Source organism: Camellia sinensis, chromosome 5, assembly GCF_055761805.1.
Source record: "Camellia sinensis isolate YWXY chromosome 5, ASM5576180v1, whole genome shotgun sequence".
Taxonomy (NCBI): domain Eukaryota; kingdom Viridiplantae; phylum Streptophyta; class Magnoliopsida; order Ericales; family Theaceae; genus Camellia; species Camellia sinensis.
The window spans coordinates 98,939,223-98,964,524 of record NC_138965.1 but is presented as its reverse complement, the minus strand read 5'-3'; the positions used below and the strand labels follow the sequence as shown (position 1 = coordinate 98,964,524).

Here is a 25,302-nt window from a genome sequence, read left to right as displayed (position 1 = left end):
AAGAAATTGTTTTGAATTTGCATGTTTGAGCTTGAAATACATGATTCATGTAGAGTTTTGGTTAAAGCTCATGTTGTAATCACCATTTGTATCATCTAAGTTGAGAATGAGAGTAATACATCACATGCATGTACAATTTATGAGAATAGGAGCTTTGAATGCATAAATGTGTTATGATAGAAATGAGTTCGGTGTCAATTTGGGACATGCATGTGTTTGATTCATGAAATTGAGCTCCATATTGATGTAATTGGGTGTTTGTATCATGATAGCATAAATATATTTGAAATTTGAGCCATGGCATGCAAGAAATGTTGGCTGGAATGTTGAAATTGAGCTTAAGAACATTGCTGGAAAACCTAGAATTTTGATGTCTGCTCGAGCGGGGATTTCGAGTTCCCCGTATTTTCTTGCAGGCATGGTGTCCGCTCGAGCGGGGAAGTTCACGCTCGAGCGGGGAGCTATGTAGGATGAACTTCCGCTTGAGCGTCCAAGTTCACGCTCTAGCGTAAAAATGATACAACCAGCACTTTTGCAGACCTATTGGGTCCGCTCGAGCGGGGAAGTCCACGCTCGAGCGGGGACCCTGTTTCTGAAATTTTGTTTGCGCGCTCTGTGTTTCGTTTTCCGTTCTCTCACTTGTAAGCACTCTTAGGCATGCATTGAGCATGGTAAATGAGTTAAAGAGATAAAAATGAAGCCTAATGATATGTGAATTTAGAACGGATCGAATTGTTTGTGACCCTTTTGTGTTCATGGAATGTGCAGGGTCGAGCTCCAAGGCAAACCAACCAACCGGTCACTGTGAGTAATATCAATATTTGAAACTTGTCATTTGTCCAATTGCATATTTCCTTATAAGCCTTATGAGTTTGCCAGTTTGAATTAAGGACAAATGTTTGACATGAATGAATGGGTCAGAGGCCGTTTTGACACAAATGAAAGTTTGAATGGCCCAAGGCCAGTTTGTTCGGAACTGCAGTCACTTGACCTAAATTGTGTATATATATTAAATGGAAATATGAATTGGGTCCAAGGCCATTTGAAGTATGTTGTTCTACATATCGTTGTATAACTTCTCTACTTGATATTATTCACTGGGCTATCGCTCACGCTCATTCATGTGTTTGTAGGTGAGCTAAGAGAAGTCCAAACCCAGCCCCAGTGAAGTCTATGAGGAACAACAAAGGGTTTTGAAGAGTCAGCCCTCGCGTCTCACGCACGAGACCCGTCTTCGCCTTTTGTCATTCTGTTTTATTTTGTCATATGGGCGAAGTCTTTGAATATGTTGTATATAGTTTTGTTCGGCTGACTTAGACCTATGTGATCCTGTATGTACAGAACCTTGTGTAGTACATATTTTGTTGTGAGTTATTAATATGCATATGTATGGGTTGTGATGATGTGCCATGTAAGCATAGCTCTATGGACAAATTTTTGAATTGCTTCCGTTTGGCCCCCATTAACTCTGTTAAAATACGTTTGGTTTGGTCTGAGGCCGTAGGTAATCTCATGATTACTGGTCGGTTATGTCCTTAACCCTTGGGGGCGGGTTCGGGTCACGACACAGCTCTTGTCTGCCGAAGCTAAAAACATGTGTAACCGGATTCCAATATCTAGCCGCGGCATGGAGGAACGAAAAACACAGCGGAGTACGACTCAGCGGGAATAGTGCGTTTAGCCTAAAACCTCAAAAATTCAACTTTTTCGAGCCATCTAAAGTCGTAATCCAATTGGAAAGTTTTTCGGCGAAGAATGGTTCCATTTGGGGAAAAAATGGAGCTGAAATGAAGAAACCACGAAGCTGGAGCTTTTGTAGAAGATAAGGAAGTGAATGGAAGACAGGTGGCAACAATTTGGAGGTTCCTTACATTGATGGCTGACTGGCCAGTATTGGTGGTTGACTGGCCACTTTTGTAGCCGACCGGCCAGTGCTAGTGGCCGACAACCATTATTTATGGCCGACAACATCCTTTTGTGGCCGGTGGCCTTCCACCTTGCCTCCTGGTCCTTCCAAGTGTTGAAAATGCCAAGAACCAGTATTTTATTCCACTGTTGGTGTATTTCTTCCCTTTTTCTTTAAGAATTTTGTCAAAATTTCTTATCGAGTTGTAATTTTGCTTATCAGGTTGTTGCTTTGTTTATCGAGTTGTATTTATTTTGGTTGTTGAGTCGTTTTGTGTTAGTTGGTTTACTACCTGACTAAGCAGTTGCCAATACAATTTTTGATTTTCGTCAAACTCATTTTTGTGTAAAATGATGTGATGCGATGCTCAGAATATAAAATGTAATACATTTTAAACAAAAAGTTGCTTTTATTCCAATCATGGTTTCTTTTTACAAGGCGTACAAGTTTTAAAGAAAATAAAACTGCCTAAGGCTATACAATGTGCTAACAACTAGTAAATAGAAAAACTAAAGCAAAAAAAGGCATCTGAATCTGCGCCAGTTGTCTCAAGATCGAGAGGCCCTCTTCGTCCTCTTCCTCGGCTGTGTAGACTCAGAGCTGTCGCCGTCGGCCCTGCTGTCTGAATCTGAACCAGAACCCGATCCAAAGCCATCTCCGCTCCCCTTCTCAGCATCGCCACCACCCTCAGAACCGGAGCCGATGCCGTCGCCTCCACCTTCAGATGACTCTGACTGCAAACTCACTGGCTCCACATCCACATCTGTCTCATCATCCTCCGGGATAGGCTCTGGTGAACTGCTCTCAGCATGAGTATGTCTGGCTCTGCTTCAGCCGTGTGCTGGAGTCTTTCACCTTTCCCTCCCTGCTATCGAGAGAGGCACTGAAGGTCTTATTGTAGCTCCTGCAGGGGCGTCCGGAGGAATTGACATCTGAAAAGGGACTTGAAAAGGACAGTTTATTAAATGCATCAGTTATACTATGCGAAGATGAGTACATTGATGAAATCCAGTGTGTGAGTGCAGTACATCAATGCAGTGTTCTCAAATGTAATAGGTTGCAATTGAGATGCTAATGTGTCAGCAGAAAACTTTGTGTAGTGCAAATTGAAGGAAACGTACCGGGATCCTGTACACGCTGAGTAGGTTCAAACTAGTCTAAACCTTCCCCATAAGAGAAGCCGCCAGCTTGAGAGCCTGTCCGGTGTACTCTATGGAAGCCTGTAAATGTGTTGAGATGATCAATGGTCTACAAAGCATGACTGAAGCGAATTGTATGTGTTGTTTTTAGTATTTCACATTGCACTTGTGAAATCAGATTCAGAACCACAGGTAGAGTCCAAACTCTAGGGCTATTCCTCTTTCGAGGGTACGAAAAAGTGAAGCTACATAGGAGGACGACTATTCCCTTGCAACAACTTGAGTGCTTTCTTTCATTGTATATGTAGAGAGGCTTCTCATCTAATCTCTCTTCCTAACCAGTCATTTATATTCCACTTTTCTTTAATTTGTACGAGAGAGATTAGAGATAAGCGAACATAGTTGTTTTAACTATAGAACAAATGGAAATAAAAGAACATTTTTAGCGATTTTTTTTTTTCGTGTGAAAATCGTTTTATTGTTTCATGACAAAATGCTATTATATATATACATACACTAACAGTCTATACACGTGTGCAATTCCGAAAATAATAATAATAATAGTATAAGAATAATGATAGAAAATTGCACACAAATTATGTGTTGCTTAAGTGGTAAGAGTTTTCTTTACCGAAATTATGATCATAGTTTCAAGTCTTGTTATCCTTTTAACATTAATTTTACACAAACACCAACTATAAGAGTATTTTTAGGAAAACTTGAAATATGACACATTTTGTGTCAACACCATCTTGTTAAGGCTTCACATATATAAATCAATAAATGAAAGTTTTTTTTTTCCGTAAAATAGCTTTAAATACATAGATAATTATTATTCCCATCTCAAAGACTTCCATCACCCCTAAGGGCCTCAATAATCCATAGATGAGGGGTGGTGTCCCATTTGCAACAACCTACTGTAGGCACCCCATTTTTGACCGTCCTCAAGATTTGGACGTCATCGTTTGAACACCCGATGATTGCACATGCTCGTGTTCGTTTTGAGTCTCTGAAGGTCTCGGCTGAACGCCTTGCCTTGGAGCCTCTCAACTTATCTGTTTTGTGCTTGGTTGTGGACCAAGAGCTTGTTGCTTTGAATCTGGAGAAGATGATGGCTTGGCGACCATCCCTAGTGTCCATCGGCCATGGATTGCGACTGTCGGCCATCAATGGTGGCCGATCGGCCACATTGACGGCCGATCGGCCACATGTGTAGCCGGTCGGCCACTACTGATGGCCGATGACCATTTTTCTCCTTTTTCAGATATTTATTTGCCAGTTGGTGCCAGCTGTTGATCACTAAAGCCATCTTCCATACATGTGTATGGAGGGATGTAAACAAGCTTGTAGCTTGTTTTTCTATATAAGGGGAGGTCCGTCCCCATTTTGAGGGTTGAGAAATTTTTTGAGCAAAAAATTTGTCTCTCTCTAGAACTCTATCTCTCTTCTTATTTTAGGCTTGAAAGTGAATTTTCTCTACATATTTGCAAAGAGACCCTTGATCAAACATACCTATCTTAGAGCTGAGGTTCCTTAAGGCTTGTTTGGAGCTCCTAAAGCTGATTTTGGCTCAGAAGAAGACCTGTTTGCAGTTGTGCTTTAAGGGTAAGAACTTAACACTCTTTTGAGCTTTGTTTTAGCTAAGTGCTTGACCATCTTTTTATGCTACTTTGAGGCTGGTTTTAACCTCTAAAAAACTCTGATTTTAAGGTTTTAAAATTGTGGTTTGAACCTTGTTTGGTTAAGGGGTGGTTCTCCCCCTTTGCTCTATGGCTTGCAAAACTTTTTGAGCCACCTTTCAAAGCTTTTGAAACTACCTTTTCTTGGCCTCTTAACTACTGAATTTCAGGGGAATTTCAGTGGTAGAAAGTTGGTTTTGAGGTCCAAAATGGGAGGGGGTGGTCCCCTCTCCTCATGTCTTGTTTGCATGTGTAGTTGACCTCGGAGGTAAGCATGTTTTTCTACCCTTTTGGGACTCCATCTCAGCTCGTTTTTGCAAATGTTTTAGCATGTTTTAACTCTTTTTTTGTTGGTCTTGGTCATGTGACTCATGCTTTGTATGGTTCTAGTGTAAATGGCCTTTACTAGCTTTGTATTTTAGGCTCTCTAGTATGCCTTATTTGTGATGTTTGCATGGTATAGCATCATTTAGCATGTGATTTCAGGGCATACACCTTTGTCAAACTCTCACATATATCACCCTTTAAATACTTTTGAGAGTTATGCCTTATGCCTTGCTTGCGAGCCAACAAATGAGCATGTTTTCCTTGGCATTTATGCTCCAATTCCAGCATGTTTAGGTCACTAATTTAGCATGATTAAGCTCTGTTTTGAGTTGGTTTGGTTGTTTAAGCTTGATGTTGCAGGCTCCTAGTGCAATACACTTCACTAGCTTTGATGCCTTTGGCTATTAACAAGTTGTGCATATGTTGATTGCATGATTTTGTGTCTTTAGTATGCCATATCAACACTGAAAGTCTGCAGCCTCCATTTATTCTTCATTTTTGAATTTGCTTTCGAAAGTGCTCTTAAGCCCCTTGTTGGCTTGAGCATGAACTTCAGGTCTTCATGCCTAATGGTTTTAATCCTCCCTTGAGGGTTTCTACTAACCAACAACATGAGACCTCTTTCATGCTCAAGGCACTTGCGGCTTAGGCCACCTTTCCAATTAGAGGACTTTTCACATTGGACTTAACCGGTTAAAAGACTAATTGGTAAGCCAAAATGTGTAAACAAGAAATGGACTAAGTAAAGCATGGACAAGATAAACATGTGTGTTGCATTGCATGTGTTTGGATCAGACGTTAATCCAAACACAAGAAATATGAGATGTTTCATACTCAAAGTGATGAAACGTATCACATTTCTTGGTCGCCAACACCCTTGATCATGCATGATAGGGTGGAGACTCTTCGTGTATTGTTTGTTCATTGACTAAGCTTGTACAAGCTTGGTTTTTGGGCCATCATGCATTGAGATGCTTTGTTGGTGGCTTGAGAGCTGAGTGCCACTCTCCTTTGATCTTTAGACATGATGAGGAGAGTTGCAGTACTTACATTTCCTGCAAAATGCATTGTCTTGACTCTGCTGTTCTCTGTTGCAGCAAAAATAAAATTTTTGAAAAAGGGGTGGCCGACCGGCCACTTGAGGTAGCCGACCGGCCATTAAACTAGCCGACCAGCCAGTGTTTGTGGCCGACTGCCACCTTTTGTGGCCGACCGGCCACCAGTCCATTTTTGGTGCAAAATCTTTCTGTTTTGAGACAAAGGTAGTCTGGAGTTGGCACAATGTTCAGAAAACAAAGACAAGTGCAAACAAAGGCAGCTGGTGGCAAGGCAATGGATTTTCGGGAGAAAACAATCGAGCATGCATGTCTCCCTCGCCTGCAAGGCCATTTAATTGCTTTAATTAGTTAGAGTAGCTAAGTATTCAATTCGTTTTGTAATATTTTTAATTAGCTTAGCGTTAGCTAATTATTCAATTATGTTGTAATAATTGGCTTAGCTTAGTGTGGCTTAGCTTAGTGTAGCTCAGCTTATTCATTCGAACACTCCTTCACGAGGGCATAATGTTGTAATAAGCATGCGTATGTGTGTGCATGTCTTCCAACCCCACGTCTTTCTCCCTTTTATTTAACCGCTTTCGATAGTTAGATTAGGGCATGTTTTGATTAGCATACCTTATGCTTGCATGTTTGCATCATTCATTTGTCTTGCATGCATCGGGCTGAGCGCATCATTTAAACTGTATTGTATTTCAATACTTCTTTGAATACATGTATCAAATTGTTGCAATCATATGCCATATTAGACAGCCGAGCCTATTTAGTTCCATTATTGCATGCGTTGCATTAGGCGTCTTGCATAACTAGGATCATGCATGATTTCTAACTAGCATCTGTTTTGGCTTGGAGTACACTGTAAGTTTTACGCTTTAGCATACTTGCATGAGTGTGAGTGTTGCCATGACAGCATGCTTGCTATGAGACTATTTGCTTAATTGATTAACTGCATGAATGTCTGTGGATGAAGGCTTCATTGGTTGAATTGGAACAATTCATCAAATATGAGTTTTAAGCCCACTTTGCGACGTGGCAAATCACGTTTTAAGCCCACTTGAGGGTGGCAAATCCATGCTTTAGCCCACTTGAGGGTGGCACTTTCAAACCATTTTCGAAAACAAACATGAGTTGTTTTGTTCCAATTCTTACGATGTAGTCTATACTTGTATGCTATGCGCATCACATAGTAAAGTTAGCTAATAACTGGAATAAGAACACATGTGTTTATAAAACAACATATCATGTTAGCAGAGGCCGATCTTTGATCTGGCGAGTGGGGTTGCTCATTTCAGGACCTTCCCCTCTCGTACCCAAGTTCCCGAGCCGAGGCAACTTTGGTGATGACGGACACATGGCATTTGGCACGAGTTAGGGTTTCCTAAATTTTCCCAAAATAAAATATTTAGGTGGCGACTCTGTAATCTGGCAAAGTAGTCTAGTTTTTGGCATTATTTGATTCAAAATCTGATTTTCCAAAATGATTTGCTGGATTGGACTCTTTGGTGTTTATCAGTCTCACATTGCACTTTGTAAGATTAGATTCAGAACCATGACAGGAGTCTGAACTGTAGGAGACCAATTCGCGTCTCTCCAAAAAGGGGGCAGGAGAAGAAAGTCGGGGCTACACCTACCCCACCCAAACCAAACTTGGCAAACTTGTGGGCCATTGTTTATGCTAAAATGACGGTCACAAATGCAAAACATTTGCAATGAGGACTTCTACATCTTGATGAATGCCATCTTTATGAGATTTTGGACGTCTCCTTCAAACATTGCTGTTTGGATTTAGGAATCTTTGGCTAAGAGGACTACCATTTGAAACACCAAACCTTCAACCATTTGAATTGATACAGTCCTTTATTCGTAACGATCGAGCTTTAACAAGCTTGCCAACACAAACTCCTACCACTTTCTTTTTTGACATTGCAACCTTACTACATCAAAATTCACCTTCACCCATCCATCCTCTTGTGCTTTCCATCCACTATGTAGCTCAGCTTCACTCTTCAACTTTTTTCCCTAACTCTGTTTTAGCCTTCACTTGAGGCTAAAAAAATTCATTGGCCTTGGCTATGGTATGTTGCATAACTTGTATAGGATCACACTATTCATTATAAAATATGCATTCATCTCTACCCGCTCCAAATTCCCTAGGCAATGGATGCAAGGTAAGCCATCGCTCGTTGTCCCTCTTGCACAGCTTTGCACTCTGCTAAAATTTGTTTCACCAGTGATAAAAGGATCTACAATCCACGCCCCAAACACCCTACCAAAGTAGAGAGGCAAACCACACTACCCAAGCAAACGGGCATTGGACTAGCAAATGCATAATTGTTTTCAGTTACTCTGCTGCAAGGCCCCTCTAATAGGAACAATATCCCATACACATTTCCAAAGAAAATGTTCAACTTTGCCCAAGGTACAGGTACTCCATAACTGTGTTCAAAAACATATATGTTCGTCCCGATCACCACATTCCCCTTCCCCTTTTAAACCCAACCAGTTGTTGCGCTTCATTATGATCACCACTTCGTACCTCGAATTTATAGTGTACATTGTAGATGGATATAAGCCATACTAGCTTGTCCTACCATAGGCAGTGGCATTCCTAGGATCAAATCAATGTCATTAGTTTGTAAAAAAATCACGTGTTACCTCCCTCCACCATTCAATCCTGATCTTATTGATCAAGTGGTGCAATGATGACCCTCGAAATTATCTAGCTTGGTGGACTGTAGCAACCAAACTATTTTTGTTATCCTAGATCAACCACCATTTTTCGCTTGGCAAGCATTGCCAAATTAAAAACCACTATATCCTAGATTCTAAATCCCCTTCCATTTAAATTTGTCATCAACTTGCTCCACTTCGGCCAATGGATTCGACGTTCATCCTTTACTTGTCCCATCAATACACTGCCATAGAAGAAGTAAGAAACTTACACAAAAAGACGGACATTTTGAAGCAACCCATAGCATACATTGGTAGAGCAAAAGCCACAAATTTGACCATGACCTCCTTCCCGGCTGGAGAGACAAAACATTGTTTCCAATCCACTAAATGCAAGTGAACCCTCTCCTTGATGTAATTGAAGAGCTCCACCTAAGATTTACCAAAGTCTATAGGAAGTCCAAACTACTTACCCAATTTAGCCTTCCCAGGAATGTTCAATACTTCTTATACTTCCCTATGACTCTTTTGGAGTGTTCTTATTGAAAAACAAAACTGACTTGTTACTATTTATCATTTGACCCAACAATCTTCTTAATTTTGCAAGCATCACCCTTATTAGCTTTATAGAAGAATAACTTTTCATCCGTGAATAATAAGTGGTTTATAGCCCAAATATATGCAAGTTGTATTTGATGATTTCTATCCCTAAGATGGAGGATTCACTCCATAATGGCTAAAGAAGTATAGGGAAGCATATCAATAGTGAATAGTTTGTCAATCATTTTATCATAGTGACTGGAGGACTAGGTAATAATTTGTTGGTTTCTAGGTTATATGTGATATTTACATACTCTAATTGGAGTGAAAAGAGTACCAAATACTAATGGGACAAAGTGACCCAAAACAACTTTTCAAGAAAGTTTGTCATAACGTACACTTTCAATTCAATGACTGAAGCTTGCAACAAATTATTGAAACCCAAAAGGATCTGGCTTTTCTCCAACCCAAAGTTATCAATCTACATCATTATGAATCAATTTAAAGACTTGCATTTAAATATTTTGAATTCAACGCATGCATGACACAAATACGATTTTGATTGGGTACAAACCAACCAGTTATTTAATACCAACACATTTATGACTATCACTATATGATATGCTAGATATACTCTATGTACTTTGTAATAAATAATAATATGTTTATAAATAGAATTTTAATTTAAAAGTTAAACAATATCACCAATGTATTAAAAAAATAAGTCATAATAGGTTTATCAAATTGGAAGAAAATGAAGATATTTCATATTTTATCCTGAGAAATATAACTATAAACTGAGAATTATGGTTTAAAGAAGGCACAAGACACCAATATTTTTCTCTTGCTTGGAAAATAATATCGATGAAAGATACTTTAATACACACTTTGTATTCAAAATGTTTAGAGAGCTGATAATCACAATATTGAGCATTGTTACCATCATTATCATCAAAAGTCATCCTCATGTTCATTAATTATGGCTATCTCCATCCTCGTACATATCACCACCATCATCATTGTTGTTATTAGCCTCTTCCTTTTCTCATCCTTCCTCCTTTTCTCATCCTTCCTCACCTACCTCATGCTGCAAGAAATAAAAAGGGCATACCGAGTGCACAAAACTCCCGCTTAAGCGGGATCTGGGGAAGGGTTGATGTGCACAACCTTACCCCTGCAAGCAAAGAGGTTGTTTCCACGACTCGAAACCGTGACTACTAGGTCACCAAGAGGTAGCTTTACTGCTACGCTAGGTCCGCCTTTCATGCTGCAAGAAACACAAATAAAAAATAATTAAAAAGGAAGTACAAAATTTTTTATAGACAAACTATTCATAGGAAAGATTTAGAAAATGAAATGCAAAGAATCTCACTTGTTGCTGCAGGTCCTATTGCAATTGTTCTTGTTGTTGTTGCTACAACACAAGAATACAAATAAAAATTTAGACAAGTTTGATTGACAAACTAATATGCAAAAATTTAAAAAGAAAGAAAAAGGAGAAAAAAGTAACACTAGAACTCGCAAGCACCATTTGAGGTAGCATGGTGCATAAGAGTTGCAACTACCATTTGGGGCAACATGGTCCGTAAGTGCCACAGCTTACTATACTCTTATGATAGAAGATTTTCTATATACATGAAGTTGATTAATATGAATAGATGAAGGGAAACAAAAAAAACATACAAGTAGATTTGGGCATAATTATTTTTTTTGAGCAAAATTATAAAGTTGTTAGTTCAAAAGAAAAACAACAAAATTCCAAAGGACCAAACAAGAAAGCCTACTCAAATTACAAACAACAAATTATAAAATCCGCCAAAAAATCACATGTGGTCTGGGAAAACCACCAATCTACTATAGAATTATGGAGGTTTCTTGAATGTTTCTCAGTTTTTAGGATAAAAAATATAATAAAGGTAAAGTTCGGTTCAAAAAATGGGAGCTTCTAAATACACCCAATCATGCGCACACAACCACCAATCTATGATAGAATTATGGAGGTTTCTTGAATGTTTCTTAGTTTTTAGGATAAAAAGTATAATAAAGGAAAGTTTGGTTTCAAAAACGAGAGCTTCTAAATACACTCAATCACGTGCACACAACTAGTGGCTTTGCTAAAGGAATTGGTTTGGGGCGCGGCCAAAGGAGGGGGTGTATTTAGAAGCTCCCCTCTAACACATGGGAGATTAGTGGCTTTACCATTACAATTTCCAAGCAGCATTTGAACTTCATACTTGATTTGGCATCTTCATTGGTGATAATTTTGGTTTTTCATCAAGCCCTTTCAATATATTATTTAGGATGAAATTTAAAATGAACATGACCTATAAATAAGATAATGGTATGCACTCTCAAATTTAAGTTTCTTATACTCTATTTTTCTTTTCATCTCACAAGGGTTATGTAAGAGATTTGTGTGTGAATGCATATAATTGTTCTCCAAAATTGATGAGAGTTAGAAATTTGTTAGACCAATATTGGTACCTTAACTAACATTCCTGATTAGTGGAGGAAATTTATTTCTACATTACTATTTTATATTTTTCCTTTTGAAACCCTTGAATATATTTAGATTTAAATAATATATATATATATATATTAAAAAAAAAATTATGTTAATCATCCACTTTCACTAAAAAATAGCAAGGTCTCAAGTGATCATTTTTGAGTGTGAGATGTGTCTGACACCCGTATCTAACTTAGACACTTGTATTCTCTAATTTTATATAATGTTTGAAGAGGAACAAGCTCATATTTGCTAGTAAAGAATATTTTTTGTCTTTCACATGGTTAATTAAGAGCTAAAATTCTTTACTTTTTTTTTTTTCTCTAAATATAACTTAATTTCACATATATTTTTGAATAATTTTGGAAAATTTATTCATAGATCTCTCTTCACCTACATATGTTCCACTTGGTACAAATTATTTTCTTATATTTCAACAAGTCCTATAAGTGGCATAATTATCAAAATAATAATAAAGTGAAGCGCGCATTGATGTTCACATTGTCAACAAGAACATTCATACTGTCAAATTTATTTAATCTGAATGTCCACATCATAAGTTTCTAAGGGTTCACAATTAGATATATATATATATATATATATTGATAAATAAGGGTTCAAAAAATATTTGTAAGGGTAAAGTTGTTCATAAAATACATTAAATATAAGAATTAGGATTTGATAAATCAAATGTCCAAAATAATAGGATTTACTCGAATACAAGAATATCTTATGGACTAATTGGGATATAAATATTTGAAAGAGAATTTTCTAAGATTTAAGTTTGGAAAGTCTTTTACTTTGTTTTTTCATCTAACACGCCTGAGTAGGAGAGGCTTAATGCTTGCACTCTTCTGGGCATTTCTCCAACTCTGCCCGGTACATCATATCTCGGCCTTCCCTTTTGCTAGGGTAGGTCCAAATCTGATGCCTATTCCTACCTAATTGATAGAGCGCTTCACAAGATGCAAGGTTGGAAACACAATTTGTTATCTCAAGCTGGCCGTGAAGTCCTTCTTAAGTCGGTTATGCAAGCTATCCCGGCCTATGCTATGTCCTGTTTTTCTCTTCCAAAAAAATTCAGTGATAAACTCAACTCGTATATGAGCAAGTTTTGGTGGGGAGGGGATCCAAAAGAAAATGGAATTTATTAGGCCAGTTGGGAGAGACTATCTATTGCTAAATCTCAGGGCAGGATGGGTTTTTGGGACTTTTAAGGCTTTTAATCTTGCTCTCCTCGTGAAGCAAGTATAAAGAATACTAAAATTTCCCAATTCCTTTTCTGCTCGGATCTTGAAAGGTGTTTATCACCCACATTTGAACATTCTTTCAACTAGTAGGGGTAGAGAGGCCTCGTGGGCTTGGTCTAGTATTATGCAGGGTAGGGACCTTCTTCTAAAAGGGGCTTCAATGGCAGGTCGATAATGGCACTTCCATCAATTTATGGGAGGACAAGTGGGTTCCCTTATCCGTAGATTTTAAGCTTCAGTCCCTCAAGTCCCAGGTTGTCCTGTGCAAAAGGTTGCGGAGGTCATAACTCAGTCTCGAGTGAAGTGGGATCAAACTGCTCTTCAGACCACAGTTGCACAGGAAGATGTTTATAAAATTCTCACTATTCCTATATCTTCGGAAGGCAAATCTGATTCCCTGGTTTGGCACCATACTACGAAAGGTGAGTTTGAGGTCAAGAGTGGGTATTAGGTAGCGCTTATGGAACAACATAATGCTACCAATACAATGGCGTCCTTCTCTACCGTGCCTCTGAAGGGCTTCAGGAAGCTAATTTGGTCTCTTCCGGTCCCTCCTAAGATTAGGAATTTTTTATGGAGAGTTTGTTGCAATAAACTAGCCACGAAGGAGAATTTGTTTAGACGTTATTGTATTGTTTCAAAATTGTAACCCATCTGTCTTGCCCATTCGGAATCCATCCGGAATCCATCGAACATCTCCTGTTTCAGTGCAGTTGGACTCGTGCTATTTGGATTGGGTGTGATTTGGGTTTTCGCGCTGGGGAAGATTGCCACTGTGGGGTGGTATATTTGGAGAGCTCGAAACTGCTGGGTCTTCAATCAATCTTGGATTGATCCATCCTTAGTCGTCAATCAAGTCTCTGCCTACTGGAGGGAGTTTAATCGGGCTCTCAGCCCCATCATAGAGTCCAACCGAGGAGATCCAGCCTCCTCAGCTAGCTGTCCTAAGTGGAGTTGCCTAGTTCCTGGCTCCGTGAAGATTAATTGTGATGCAAGTTTCTCTGTCACGGATAATCAAGCTGTTGACTGTGGATTCTTCTTTGTAGCCCCAGGGCGTTTACTCGTTCAAAAAATAAATAAATAAAAATTATTAATATTTTACTCACATTTTCTCTTTCTTTTTATTAAAAATCTCTATCCAAATTTATGATCCAAACACAGCTTAAAATAAACTTTCATACCTACGAAAGAACAAGCTTTTGATCTTTTATAATTGAAAAGAAGAAAAATTTATGTAAAATGTAGTTCAGATATATTTATTAGATACTTCTTTTAATTTCAAATTTTTTTCTAAACATATATTTTTAAATAATTTTAGAAAATTTTCATAGATCTCTCTTCACCTACTTATGTTTCACTTAGTACAAATTATTTTCTTATATTTCAATAAATCCTATGGATGACACAGTTCCCAAAATACCCCTGATGATGATGGGGTGAAATGTCCATTAATGTTCACACTGCCAACGTAAACATCCACACTATTAAATTTATTTAATGTGAATTTTCACATTATCAGGTTGCTAAGGGTTCAAAAAATATTTGTAAAGGTAAAGTTATTCATAAAATACCGTAAATATAAAAATTAGGATTTGGTAGATCAAATATCCAAAATAATAAGTCTTATTAGAATATAAGAATATCTTATGGACTAACGGAGATCCAAATATTTGAAAGAGGATTTTCTAATAAATTCCACAATAATGTTTCTCATATTATAATATGAAATATATATATATATACATCTTGACATGTCCACATAACTTTTGGATATATCCCAATATTCTAAGATTTAAGTTTAGAAAGTCTTGTACTTGGATAGGCATTAACAACCAATACTCATACTTGAAGCCATGTAACATAGATACCTTTGAGAGCAATGTTATATGAACTTAAATTCGTACTAAATATCTTACTAAAAACGTACATGTCACCACATTATTGGATGTTTACGTATCATTACTTTTTTAACAATCAATTATATTTTCTTTCTTATATTTTTAATAAAATTTTTAATAACATTGTTAGTATATGAAAAATAATTCTACTTTTATTATAAAGAATTATACAAGTTCAATGCTTTGATAAGCTAGTAGATCTTAAAGTTTATACAGGATAGTGTATTAGTTGGTAAGTAAAAAGGAGAGAGTGAATTGTTGGGTACGCTGCTTCAGGTGTGCTATCATTATTAATCATGAATTTAAATAATAATATTAAGAGTAATTCTCACAAGTAATATATTAAATTGCACAAGAATTAATAGCCCTGTACAGTAAATCCAATTTTTTTGAATTTTTACGGTCGTGTTTGAATGACAGATTTGAATATGGATTTAGAAAGGAAAAAAGAAAAATTGTGTAAAATGTAGTTATATTTTGTCACATATATTTTCTCTTTCTTTTTTTAAATCTTCATCTAAGTTTATGATCCAAACACAACTTTCATACTTTAGAAAGAACTAACTTTTGATCTTTTATAATTGAAAGGAAGAAAATTTTATGTAAAATGTACTTCAGATGTATTAATTTAATACTTCTTTTAATTGCAAATTTAGCAATATAGTAAACAAAATTTTAATTTTTGGAAAAATCATGATTTGATAGTTTTAAAATACTTACTTCTCAATTGTCTGAAGCTTGCTTTCCTTTTTGGATACTTGGAAGTTAAAATGTGACTTATGCACTTAATGGAAGAAAAAGAGAGAGAAAAACAAAAGTATTCACATAAACAACATACCTTTTCAATTAGGTACAGTATGGTTTGATTGAGGTCACTTATCCATAGCCAGTCTTCTCCTTCTCTGCCTGGGTACCACTTGGCTCTTCCCTCCTGCACAAATACACGTTGCAACTTTGGGGTGCATATGACTCCAGGAGAGAAGGTCTTCATTTCAGGGCAATTGAGGACAGTGATGTTTTCTACCAGTGCCAATTCCCAAACATGAGTAACGTGGCAAAAACTCTTGAGCACTGGTAAATCTTTGAGTTTCAAATACTCCAATTTAGGCAATGGAGTTCTGTTTATCCTTCCTTCTTCTTTATCTTCCTCCTTTGCAACTACTTCTTCCATCATCAAGCATTTTCTTATGACTAGCTCTTTTAGATGCACAAGATATCTGGCCATAAAAAGAGAGAACAGATTTTTCAAACTGCCACAATTTGAGACATACAGTCTAATTAGTTTGTTGAACGAGTCGGTCTGAAGTTGATTGCACCATATTTCGTTCATGCTCTGAAATCCATGGAGATTCAATTCCTCCAAGCTAGGGAATGCAACCTGCAAACCAAACAAGGACATCGATGAAGGTGGACAGTGTCCCATATCAGTGTCGTACATGTACATATCTAGGTTTGGACAAGGACATCGATGACAATGTCCCATCCCTTCCAAATTGTCAAGATGCTGAAGTTCTAGCACCTCCAAAGTGGGGAATACAACCTGAAAAGAACTCATTCTTTTAGTTGTAGTATAATGATAGTAGGAATGGTTATGAGATATGTACCTCTCTGTACTTTGTATGTGTTACCTAGAACTTTTTTAACCTTGAATTTCAAATTATTGGAATAAGATATGGTAGCCCATTTGATTTTGTTACTTGAACCAAAACAAAAATTAAAAAAAAAAAAAATTATACAAATCATTGTTGAAAAATCTAGAAATCCCCTAGATGTTGATTTGTGATTATGTATCAATTTTAAGCGGAATATAACAATCCCAATCAAACAATCAAGACAAAGAGACACAAGCGATTTTACGTGGAAAAACCACAATTGGACACCTCCAATTGTGATAAAAAAACCACGGGCAACAGCCACAAGAACAATCCACTAAGAAGATTTAAAGGAATTACACAGGTATACTCTCAATTACCTAGCGAATCCACAACGCCTAATTGAACCAACCTCTATGTGCCTCTTTCAACCCCATCTTCACCTCGGAATTGTCTTTCCAAAGAGCCACTCCAGGATCCACCGAAGCTTCAGGCTCGAATTCTTCAGACTCCACCGAAGAACAACTCTCTCTTTTGTGTATAACAAACCAAACCTTTGATGTACTCTCTTTAAATCATGAGTTGAATACTCAATAAAAATATCAAAGAAAACTAACAAAATATCCCCAGATATAATCCTTAAGAACAAAAAAAGAAGATCTGAAGGAGTTCAATCAATACCTTAGTTTTGGGAGAAAACCAAGTATTTATAGAGAACTAAAAGTAATCCTAGATTAGGAAGAAAACAAACTCCTTGAGAAATCCGGATTCTGAGGCTCGCTCGAGCGAAGCTTTGCTGGCTCGAGCGAGGAGTGTATTTTTCATGATTTCTACTAGTGCCTTGGCTCGAGCGACGGATCCTTGGCTCGAGCGAGGAATACACTCTTTCAGGTTTTTGTATGGACGCAATCCCTGGCTCGAGCGCGCATTCCTTGGCTCGAGCGAGCAAGCCCTAGATCGAGCGAGAACTCCTTGGCTCGAGCGAGCAACGATGGACATGCAATTTTGAATGCAATTTTGCATTTTGCTTTGGCCGCGAGCTGACCGAGCAGCTCGACCCCCGTAATAATCAGCGAAGTGACAATCTTGAAAGCATTAACATCACAAACTTCTCTGCATGGTTCGATTCGGGTTTGGATTCGCATCTAATAAACTCATAGCCTCACTGAAATAAAAGTGCGAAAATAAATACATCTGAAAGGAGTTTTGTCAAACGGGGTTGCCAAGAATAAAAACATAACAATTGTAAAAGTTAAGTAGCTTTGGTTTCACTAGCATTCTACTTCTTCATTTTACCTTCTCATTGAATAGAGTTTGCTTGACATTTTGGAGGCATTCTGTTGATGTAGCCGAAGTAGCAATCACTTTAGGAAAGAAACTCACAAGGATCGGTAGATCATAAAGCCGCAAAATTTTCAATTGAGTGAGCTCAATTTTATCCACCGAGCTTTTGCCCTGCCCTTTCTCATCTGCAACAATCCTTGACATCATTTTACATCTCCTTTTCTCCAATTCTTGGAGTTGTAACATACACTTCATCATAGAATGTGGGAATAGATATCTCAAGTTATCACAGTCATGAACATGTAGAATATTTAATTGTGAAATGTACATCAATCCAATGGGATCTCTCTTTGAAATATAATTCAGTTGGGGTAGACGCTTTAATTTTAGAGATTTCAAGAGCGAGAGCATCTCTGATTCTTGTTCCTTACAGTCCCTCATTTCCAATCCAAACACCTTCTCTAGTAAACTGAAATTTTCTACAGTTAGATCTTCAAGATTTCGCAGCTTCATAAGAAATTGTGACGGAAAAACACAGAGCCATTTGCCACAGTGTTCTACATGTACTTTTTTAAGTTTAGAAAAGGAACCCACTGAGATTGGAATGTGTTCCAGCCCTTCCAGATTGTTAAGATCCTTGAGTTCTAGCTCCTCCAAGCTAGGTAATGCAACCTGAAAATAAAACTTTTGTCAGTAGTAGTTATAACATTTGTAGGAATGGTTATGGAATATCACTCTATCTTTGTCTCTCCTCTTGTAGTCTACATATATGACCAATAATTTTTACAACCAAAAAGTTTAAATGAATGAAATAAGATATGATTGCCTTTTTTTCATTTGGTTATTGAGATCCAAAAAAAAAAAAAAAACAAAATACTAATCCTTGACAATGAAAAGAGAGAGAAGAGAAACAAATGATTGTGCCATTCAACTAAAGAAACTAACAATAGAATAAGTTACGTTCTAATAGTAAATTTCCATCCATGACCATGAATAGTAACAAATTGAAACAAATAATAGAATACAAGTAACTTTATACAATATAGAAACATAACAAATAATAAAGATAACAAATAGAATGGATCAATATTTGATAAAACTCAACTTAAAAACTATTTTTAAAATTTTGTAATGTAAATAATTTGGATGGTGCAAGCTATTGAAATTTTGTAAATGCCAAATATTCAACTTATAATTATCGTCCTAATTAGTAGTACAATATATATAATTTTTAGAGGGATTTACTTGTAGATCTTAATAAGTGAACTTATTGTCCATTAGGTCCTGTGAGAATTAATGGCATTTTTTATCAAATACTATTAAAAAAACGTCACTAATTGTTAATTTTCAGCAACAGTTTGAAAATTTTGTCACAAAAAAAAGTAGGTAATTTTCAATTTTCAGCGATAGTTTAAAAAATTCGTCACTGAAAAACATCACTAATTATAAATTTTAACGACAATTTAAAAAAACCGTAAAAAAAAGTCACTAATTATCAAATTTTAGTGACATGTAAAAAATCGTCACAAAAATTTATTTTTAATGGAGATTTTATTAGGATTTATTTTAAATAGGACTTTATGAAAATTAATTCCAATTACCAGGACCTATTGATAATTTGTCGTAATTTTTAAAAACTTCTGGGCGTGACCGCCCCAACCCGCACCCCTACATCCATCCTTGGTAAGAAAATTTAGTAAGAAAATTAAAATTTTTAGATGCACCTAAAATGTAGATATTTGTGAAATATTTTTAAAAAATTCACTAAAGATGAGAAAAAACCGGTATATTTTTGTATTTTTTAATTTTTTTAAAGATTTTTTCATACATATTTACTTTTTAGATGCATCCAGAATAGATGTACTTATTGTGGAAGCGGTGTGGACATACCTTGTGGGGGAAAAGAGATAGGAAGGTATGGGGCTTGTTTGGTTTGTTTTTGAGAGAGTTGTTTTTGAAAAACATTTTGGGGAGAGGGTTTAGAAATTTTTTTGGTTTGTTTGGTTGTATATTTTGGGAGAGTTGTTTTTTTGGGAGTTTGGGATGATTTGATATTTTGGGAAAATTTGAGTAGATGTGTGTGAGAGAAAAAGTGATTGAGAAGGAGAGAGGAGAGAAAAAAAGTGATTGATTGATGTGTAAGAGATAGAGTGATTTTGAAAATTTTTTGAGAAAAACTCAAACCAAACAATTTTTTAGAAATTTTTTTCTAAAACTCATCTTCCAAATGCAAACCAAACATACCCATGGTTTTCCATTGACTCTGAAAACGGATTACTGCTATCGAGGAAGAGCCACTTGAGTTGTGGTAGACGATGAAGATGCAATTTCTTCAATTGAGGGAACTCAATCTCGTCAGTCCCTCTGCAAAAACCAATGAGCATTGGTAGTTTCCACAAATTCATGGATTCTAACGCTGGAAACTCCATCTTGTTTGTTGCATCATCTTCTCCTTTTTCCTTCCAAATAACTTCTTCCATTCTATCAAGTTCATGAATATGAAGATGTTTTAGTTTTCCAAAAGAGCCGGTTGGAAGTTGGCAGTGACATATCTTTCTTAAATTGGGTAGATTACTGAGCTCTAAGAACTCCAGGATAGGAAAAATAGGAGGAATAGCATTATGTGTATGCGGGACCCATTCCATTGTATTGACAAAACATTCTGGTGTAACACAATCATCAATTAATAGGTCCTTCAAGTGTTGGAGTCCTTCAACTCCCTCTCGAAACAACTCTTGCACTGCATCCTCCGAACCCTTCCCCCTTAACTGTAGATCTGCAGTACTCCTTAACAACGAATTGATCCCACCGCAATCTAACGGGATAATACACGTGTCATAAAGATGGAGACTCAAAAACCTTCGGGGCCTAGTTATGTATTCTCTAGCAAAATAGGCGCTGGCACCATGACCTATCAAAATTGAGTATTTTGTCAATTTGCTAAACAATGGGATTCTTGGCAAACACACATCTTTTATATTAATCTCTAAAGTATTCAAATTGGACAAGGATTCAAACTCTCTTAAGCTCGCATTTTCTCCTCCTTCCTTGCCTTCTCCTTCCCAAACGATACCGCAGCCACCCATGTACAACTCTTGTAATTGGACTAGGGCTGATATGACACCAGGTGCTATTCTTTTAAGTTTTCATCTTGTCAGATCTAACAACTTTAAATTAACCAGTCCTCCTATTTCCTCAGGTAACTCCTCAATGTTGGATTCACCAAAGGTGAGGATTTCCAGATTCAATAGCGTTCCAATTACAGATATATTATCGAACTTCTGACTATGATCAAGATGCAATGTCAACAGGTTTCTCGAGAATTGCAGTGATGACGGCAGTAACAAGATGTCTTTCGTGATTCTTAGGTCCAATACTTTGAGTTCCCCCATGCCCTCGAAAAAATTGCTCGGTATTTTTAGCGGACTATTCTGGCATCGTATTAGTAAAAACTCAAGTTTTGAGCATCTCAATCCTCCTGGAAACTCTTCAATTTCATTTGATATCACCGAAATGGAAGTGTTAAGCTCATATGTCGGCTTCTTTGGCCACTTTCTCGATTTGGCACCATGGATTATCATAAAACCATGCTTATCTTTTGCCGCAATTGATATGGCGACATCGCGCACTACATCGTGCATTTTTATTTTTATTAGCAACTCGAGATCACCATCCAACAATAAATAACAACTTCTAAGTTGATCAACCAAGACATTCACTCGATCTCTTACTTCATCCACTTTGTCGATGCCTTCAAACCACCGCAATCCGATTCCGTATCGAACCAAATCTTCAATAGGAATTTCATAGTCTTCTGGAAACAAGCAACAGAGCAGAAACAGTTTCTTGGCTCTCTCATCTTGTAGAAAATTGTAACTAAAATATAGAGCTTGATACACTTTTGCAGGCACTTCTGACGACAAACTTTCTAAACAAGGGGTTCTTAGTTGTTGAAGCGCATTATTCCAATGATGTTGGTTGTGTTCGCTTGTAAGAGCCCTTCCGATAGTTATGAGGGCAAGTGGTAAACCTCCACATTCATTTACAATCTGCTTTGCTAGTGGTAGCAGATCAAGGTCGTCAGCACAATCGCCTACCTTCTCTCTAAAGAGATGCCATGGTTCTTCACCCACTAGGACTTCAAGTTGGATATACCTTTTATTTTGTATTCCTTTCCACATATTTCGATTTCGTGAAGTGAAAAGGATCTTACAACTCTTGTTGCTACCTCCTTCCAAAGGAAATCCCAACTCCTCTAGACCAAATTCTTCCCAAATGTCATCCAGTATGACAAGAATTTTCTTATTGTCTAGCAGAAGTCTCTTGCGTAGGAGACTTGCTCTTGCTATCGGGCTCTCCCTGTCATCAAGTTTGAGACCCAACATGTCTGCAATACACCCTTGAACCTTAGTTAGGTCTGGCTCTTGGCTGACAACTGCCATTGGAAATTCATAGAAGAGATTTTTGGTTCTTTTTGCAACTTCTTTTGCCATTGTTGTCTTGCCTATTCCGCCCATCCCGCATATCCCAATCAAGTGGATCCCATCATCTTTCAAAGCCTCAATGATCTCGTTCATGACCAGAATTCGAGAATCAAACCCCTGGAATTCTGTTGTTGTAGGTATAGGTTCTATGCTTGGTGGTGGTGGATTGTAGGACGACTGAATGTAGTTGCTACCCTCAGAATGGAGAAGAGCTAGTTCCTGAGTCTTCTTCACAGCTTTCCTGCCCAGTGAATAACGCAACTTGAGATTTGGACACCACCCATTGAAACACCCCTTTTGAACTTGGGCCTTGTCTTTAATAATTGTCGCTGCCTCTACTGTGTTGTCATTTGCTTTAGTCAGCCATGCCTCAAGATGAGGTCCAACGGTTCTGACATTGTTGCGTGTTTCATCCACCCCTAGTTGAACCCCTTCTCTTGTCGCTTTTAGGCTGTCCAATTGAGTCTCAAGATTTTGAATGTTGGTGTTGAAGCAAAACAGATAACCAAACTGTCGGCCGATCGGAGCAACCAAGTACGCGCCAATTCCCCCCAGAGCTTTCCCCAAAAAGGAGAAACCAATTCCTTCAGCCATTTCTCACTTTTTTCTCTTTTTAATTTTTGGGCTTTTTTCTTGACATATTTTTTTTTTTTTTAAAGAAATTATAAGGAAACACAAGATGAAAAAGCCAAAAAAAAACAAGAACAAAAGCAAAGATAGTACAAGAATCAAAAAGAGACAGCAAGACTGAAAGCAAAGAAGCAAAGACAGTCCAAGAATCAAAAGGGCTTTTTTTTGGACCTTTTTTTTGTTCTTAAGAAATTAAAAGGAAACACAAGATGAAAAGGCCAAAAAAACAACAAGAATGAAAACAAAGAAGCAAAGGGAGTACAAGAATCAAAAGGAGACGGCAAGAATGAAAGCAAAACAGTACAGCCGGAATAAAAGGGAAATGAAGGTGAGAAAGTAAATGAAAGCTCTGTTTTCAAGTTGAGTTACCTTGCTTGGTCTGGAATATGAAGAGGGAGATCTGAAAAAGCGTACACACTGGAAGCAAATTTCACCGCAGGTATAGAGCCTTTCACCCAAGCAAATTTCAGCAGTCACACTGGTTTGAGTGAGAGACAGAGAGAGAGAGAGAGAGGAAACTAATCACCAATGTCCCAAGTTGGTTAACGTAGAAATGATCAGTTGGACCTCCCTTAGTTGCATTCGAAAATAATATTAAAAAAAGACCTCTTTTATTTATTTATTCTGAAATCTTATTAGTTAATCAATTGGCGCAATATATTTGTGCAATATATTTGTGCTGTTTGGTGAAGTTGTTAAAAGTTGATAATTTAAATCTAAGTGGTTGGTTGGAATAATTTAAATAAATATGTTTTCTTATTTTTTATGAAAATTTTTATAATATAATAAAGAAGTGATATGATTTAAATAAGATAAAATGATAAAAAGAAAATCTAAAGTAATCACTCCAAACAATCCCTAAAAGTATTTCTCACTAGCTTTTAAAAATAACCTTATTTAAAATCAGCTTATTAAACAGTCTTCCACAGATTTCTAGAATAAAAAAATACAGAATTACCCCTATAGGTTTGGAATTGCAATTACCTCATTTTCTCAAAAATTTCTAATTTAACAAAATTTATAGAAAAATAAAATTATCAAATATTTTCTTATACAATAAAAAATTATATGAATTATTAATTTAAATATTTATGACATCATTAAAAATAATTAATTAACTTAATACTTTATTAATAAAATAGAGCATTTGTTATTTAATTAGAAACTCGAGAGAGTCAGATGTAGAATCACAAACCAATCTGTATTTTAAGCAAATCTCAAATAAAATATTTATAATTTACCAAAACATTATTACTAGCACAAATAAATTATACTAAATAACTTCAGCAGATGTAAATTATGCCATTCACGTTTGACCCCTATATTATTATTTCATTTGATCATAACCATCCATTTAAAGGAATAATCCTTGTGTGATTTTGGTGTCTTCCTCAATTCTTACAATAGAGGTTATGAATTCAGTAAACATATGGGGGCATTGTGGGTGATCTTATTTTTCTTCCCCCATAATCTATGAAAGAGTAAATCCTAATGTGTGTGTAAAAAAAAAAAAAAATAATAAAAAAAAAAAAAAAGAAGAAGAGTGATGTTATTAACATCTTATTTATTATTTTGGAACTCTATTTCTTTAGACCTTTATTTATAAATTTTAAATTTCTTAAAATTTATTTTTTTCTCCCAAAATTATAACAAAATTTATCCTTACGAAAATTTCACAACTGCTAAAATGCACACCCCCATACGCCTAAAAATCATTATCTCCCAAAACCCTAAAAGTTAAGACAAAAACCTAATAAAAAGCCCCGTTGATCACACACATTCTCTCTCATAGTGGACGAAAAACAAGTTTCTCAAATGAAGAGGACCTCTATGATTTACCTTTTTGGTAAATTAAATTTATTTGCATATAATTGAATTCTTATTTCACAATAATTCTTCTTCTTCTTCTTCTTCATCTTCGATGGCCAATGGCCTCTCTTCTATGCTCTCTTCTATAATTAGGGATTTCGATTCTAGAGCTAAAGATATCGTTCGTAGCCAAGGTCAGCTCTTTTTTTTTTCCCCCTTCAAAGCGTATCAAATTTCCTTACTCAAACCTGTGCTGCGAATTAATTAACTTGTAACATCCCCAAATAATTAACATTTGATAATCAAGATTAACTCATCAACGTGTGTAACACCCCACACATATAATTCCCAATAAACAATTAAAAGAACATTCTCCACATAAACACATGACACAATCCCATGCAAATGTTTCTCTTTCTCATTGAACTACAGATTTTGTTTACAAAATCACAAAATACTTATCTCGATTCAGTGAGCTAGAGAAGATTACAAAACAATTACATTGTCCTCGAAGTTACTAATTACATTGTGAC

At 36.6% G+C, this 25,302-nt stretch overlaps 2 protein-coding genes across 3 annotated transcripts; both read right to left on the bottom strand.

Moving 5' to 3' along the window:
* Positions 1-10,026: 10,026 nt before the first annotated feature.
* LOC114316042 (uncharacterized) lies at positions 10,027-19,832 on the bottom strand. Of its 2 annotated transcripts, none has more exons than XM_082869388.1 (5): positions 19,737-19,832; positions 17,859-18,518; positions 15,809-16,510; positions 10,689-10,730; positions 10,027-10,583 (listed from the first exon to the last, which is right to left on the bottom strand). In XM_082869388.1, the coding sequence occupies exons 1-4, from the start codon at positions 19,809-19,811 to the stop codon at positions 10,704-10,706; spliced, it is 1,464 nt and encodes a 487-aa protein (XP_082725514.1). In that variant the 5' UTR covers positions 19,812-19,832; the 3' UTR covers positions 10,027-10,583; positions 10,689-10,703. The 2 variants fall into 2 exon arrangements, with proteins under 2 accessions (XP_082725514.1, XP_028118501.2); XM_028262700.2 differs by having other exon boundaries at positions 15,809-16,348.
* Positions 19,833-20,992: 1,160 nt separating this feature from the next.
* LOC145791555 (disease resistance protein UNI-like) lies at positions 20,993-22,924 on the bottom strand. Its single transcript, XM_082871917.1, has one exon. The coding sequence runs from the start codon at positions 22,922-22,924 to the stop codon at positions 20,993-20,995; it is 1,932 nt and encodes a 643-aa protein (XP_082728043.1).
* Between the last annotated feature and the right edge of the window lie 2,378 nt (positions 22,925-25,302).

Coding starts and splice junctions, on each gene's coding strand:
- LOC114316042 (XM_082869388.1), bottom strand. CDS start 19,811: ATGTTTTTCAAAAACAACTCTCTCAAAAACAAACCAAACAAGCCCCAT. Junction 16,511..17,858: donor AAACTCTATTCAATGAGAAG/GTAAAATGAAGA, acceptor AGTTCTTTTCAG/GTTGTATTCCCCACTTTGGA. Junction 10,731..15,808: donor TACTGTACCTAATTGAAAAG/GTATGTTGTTTA, acceptor CTTGTGTTGTAG/CAACAACAACAAGAACAATT.
- LOC145791555 (XM_082871917.1), bottom strand. CDS start 22,924: ATGGCTGAAGGAATTGGTTTCTCCTTTTTGGGGAAAGCTCTGGGGGGA.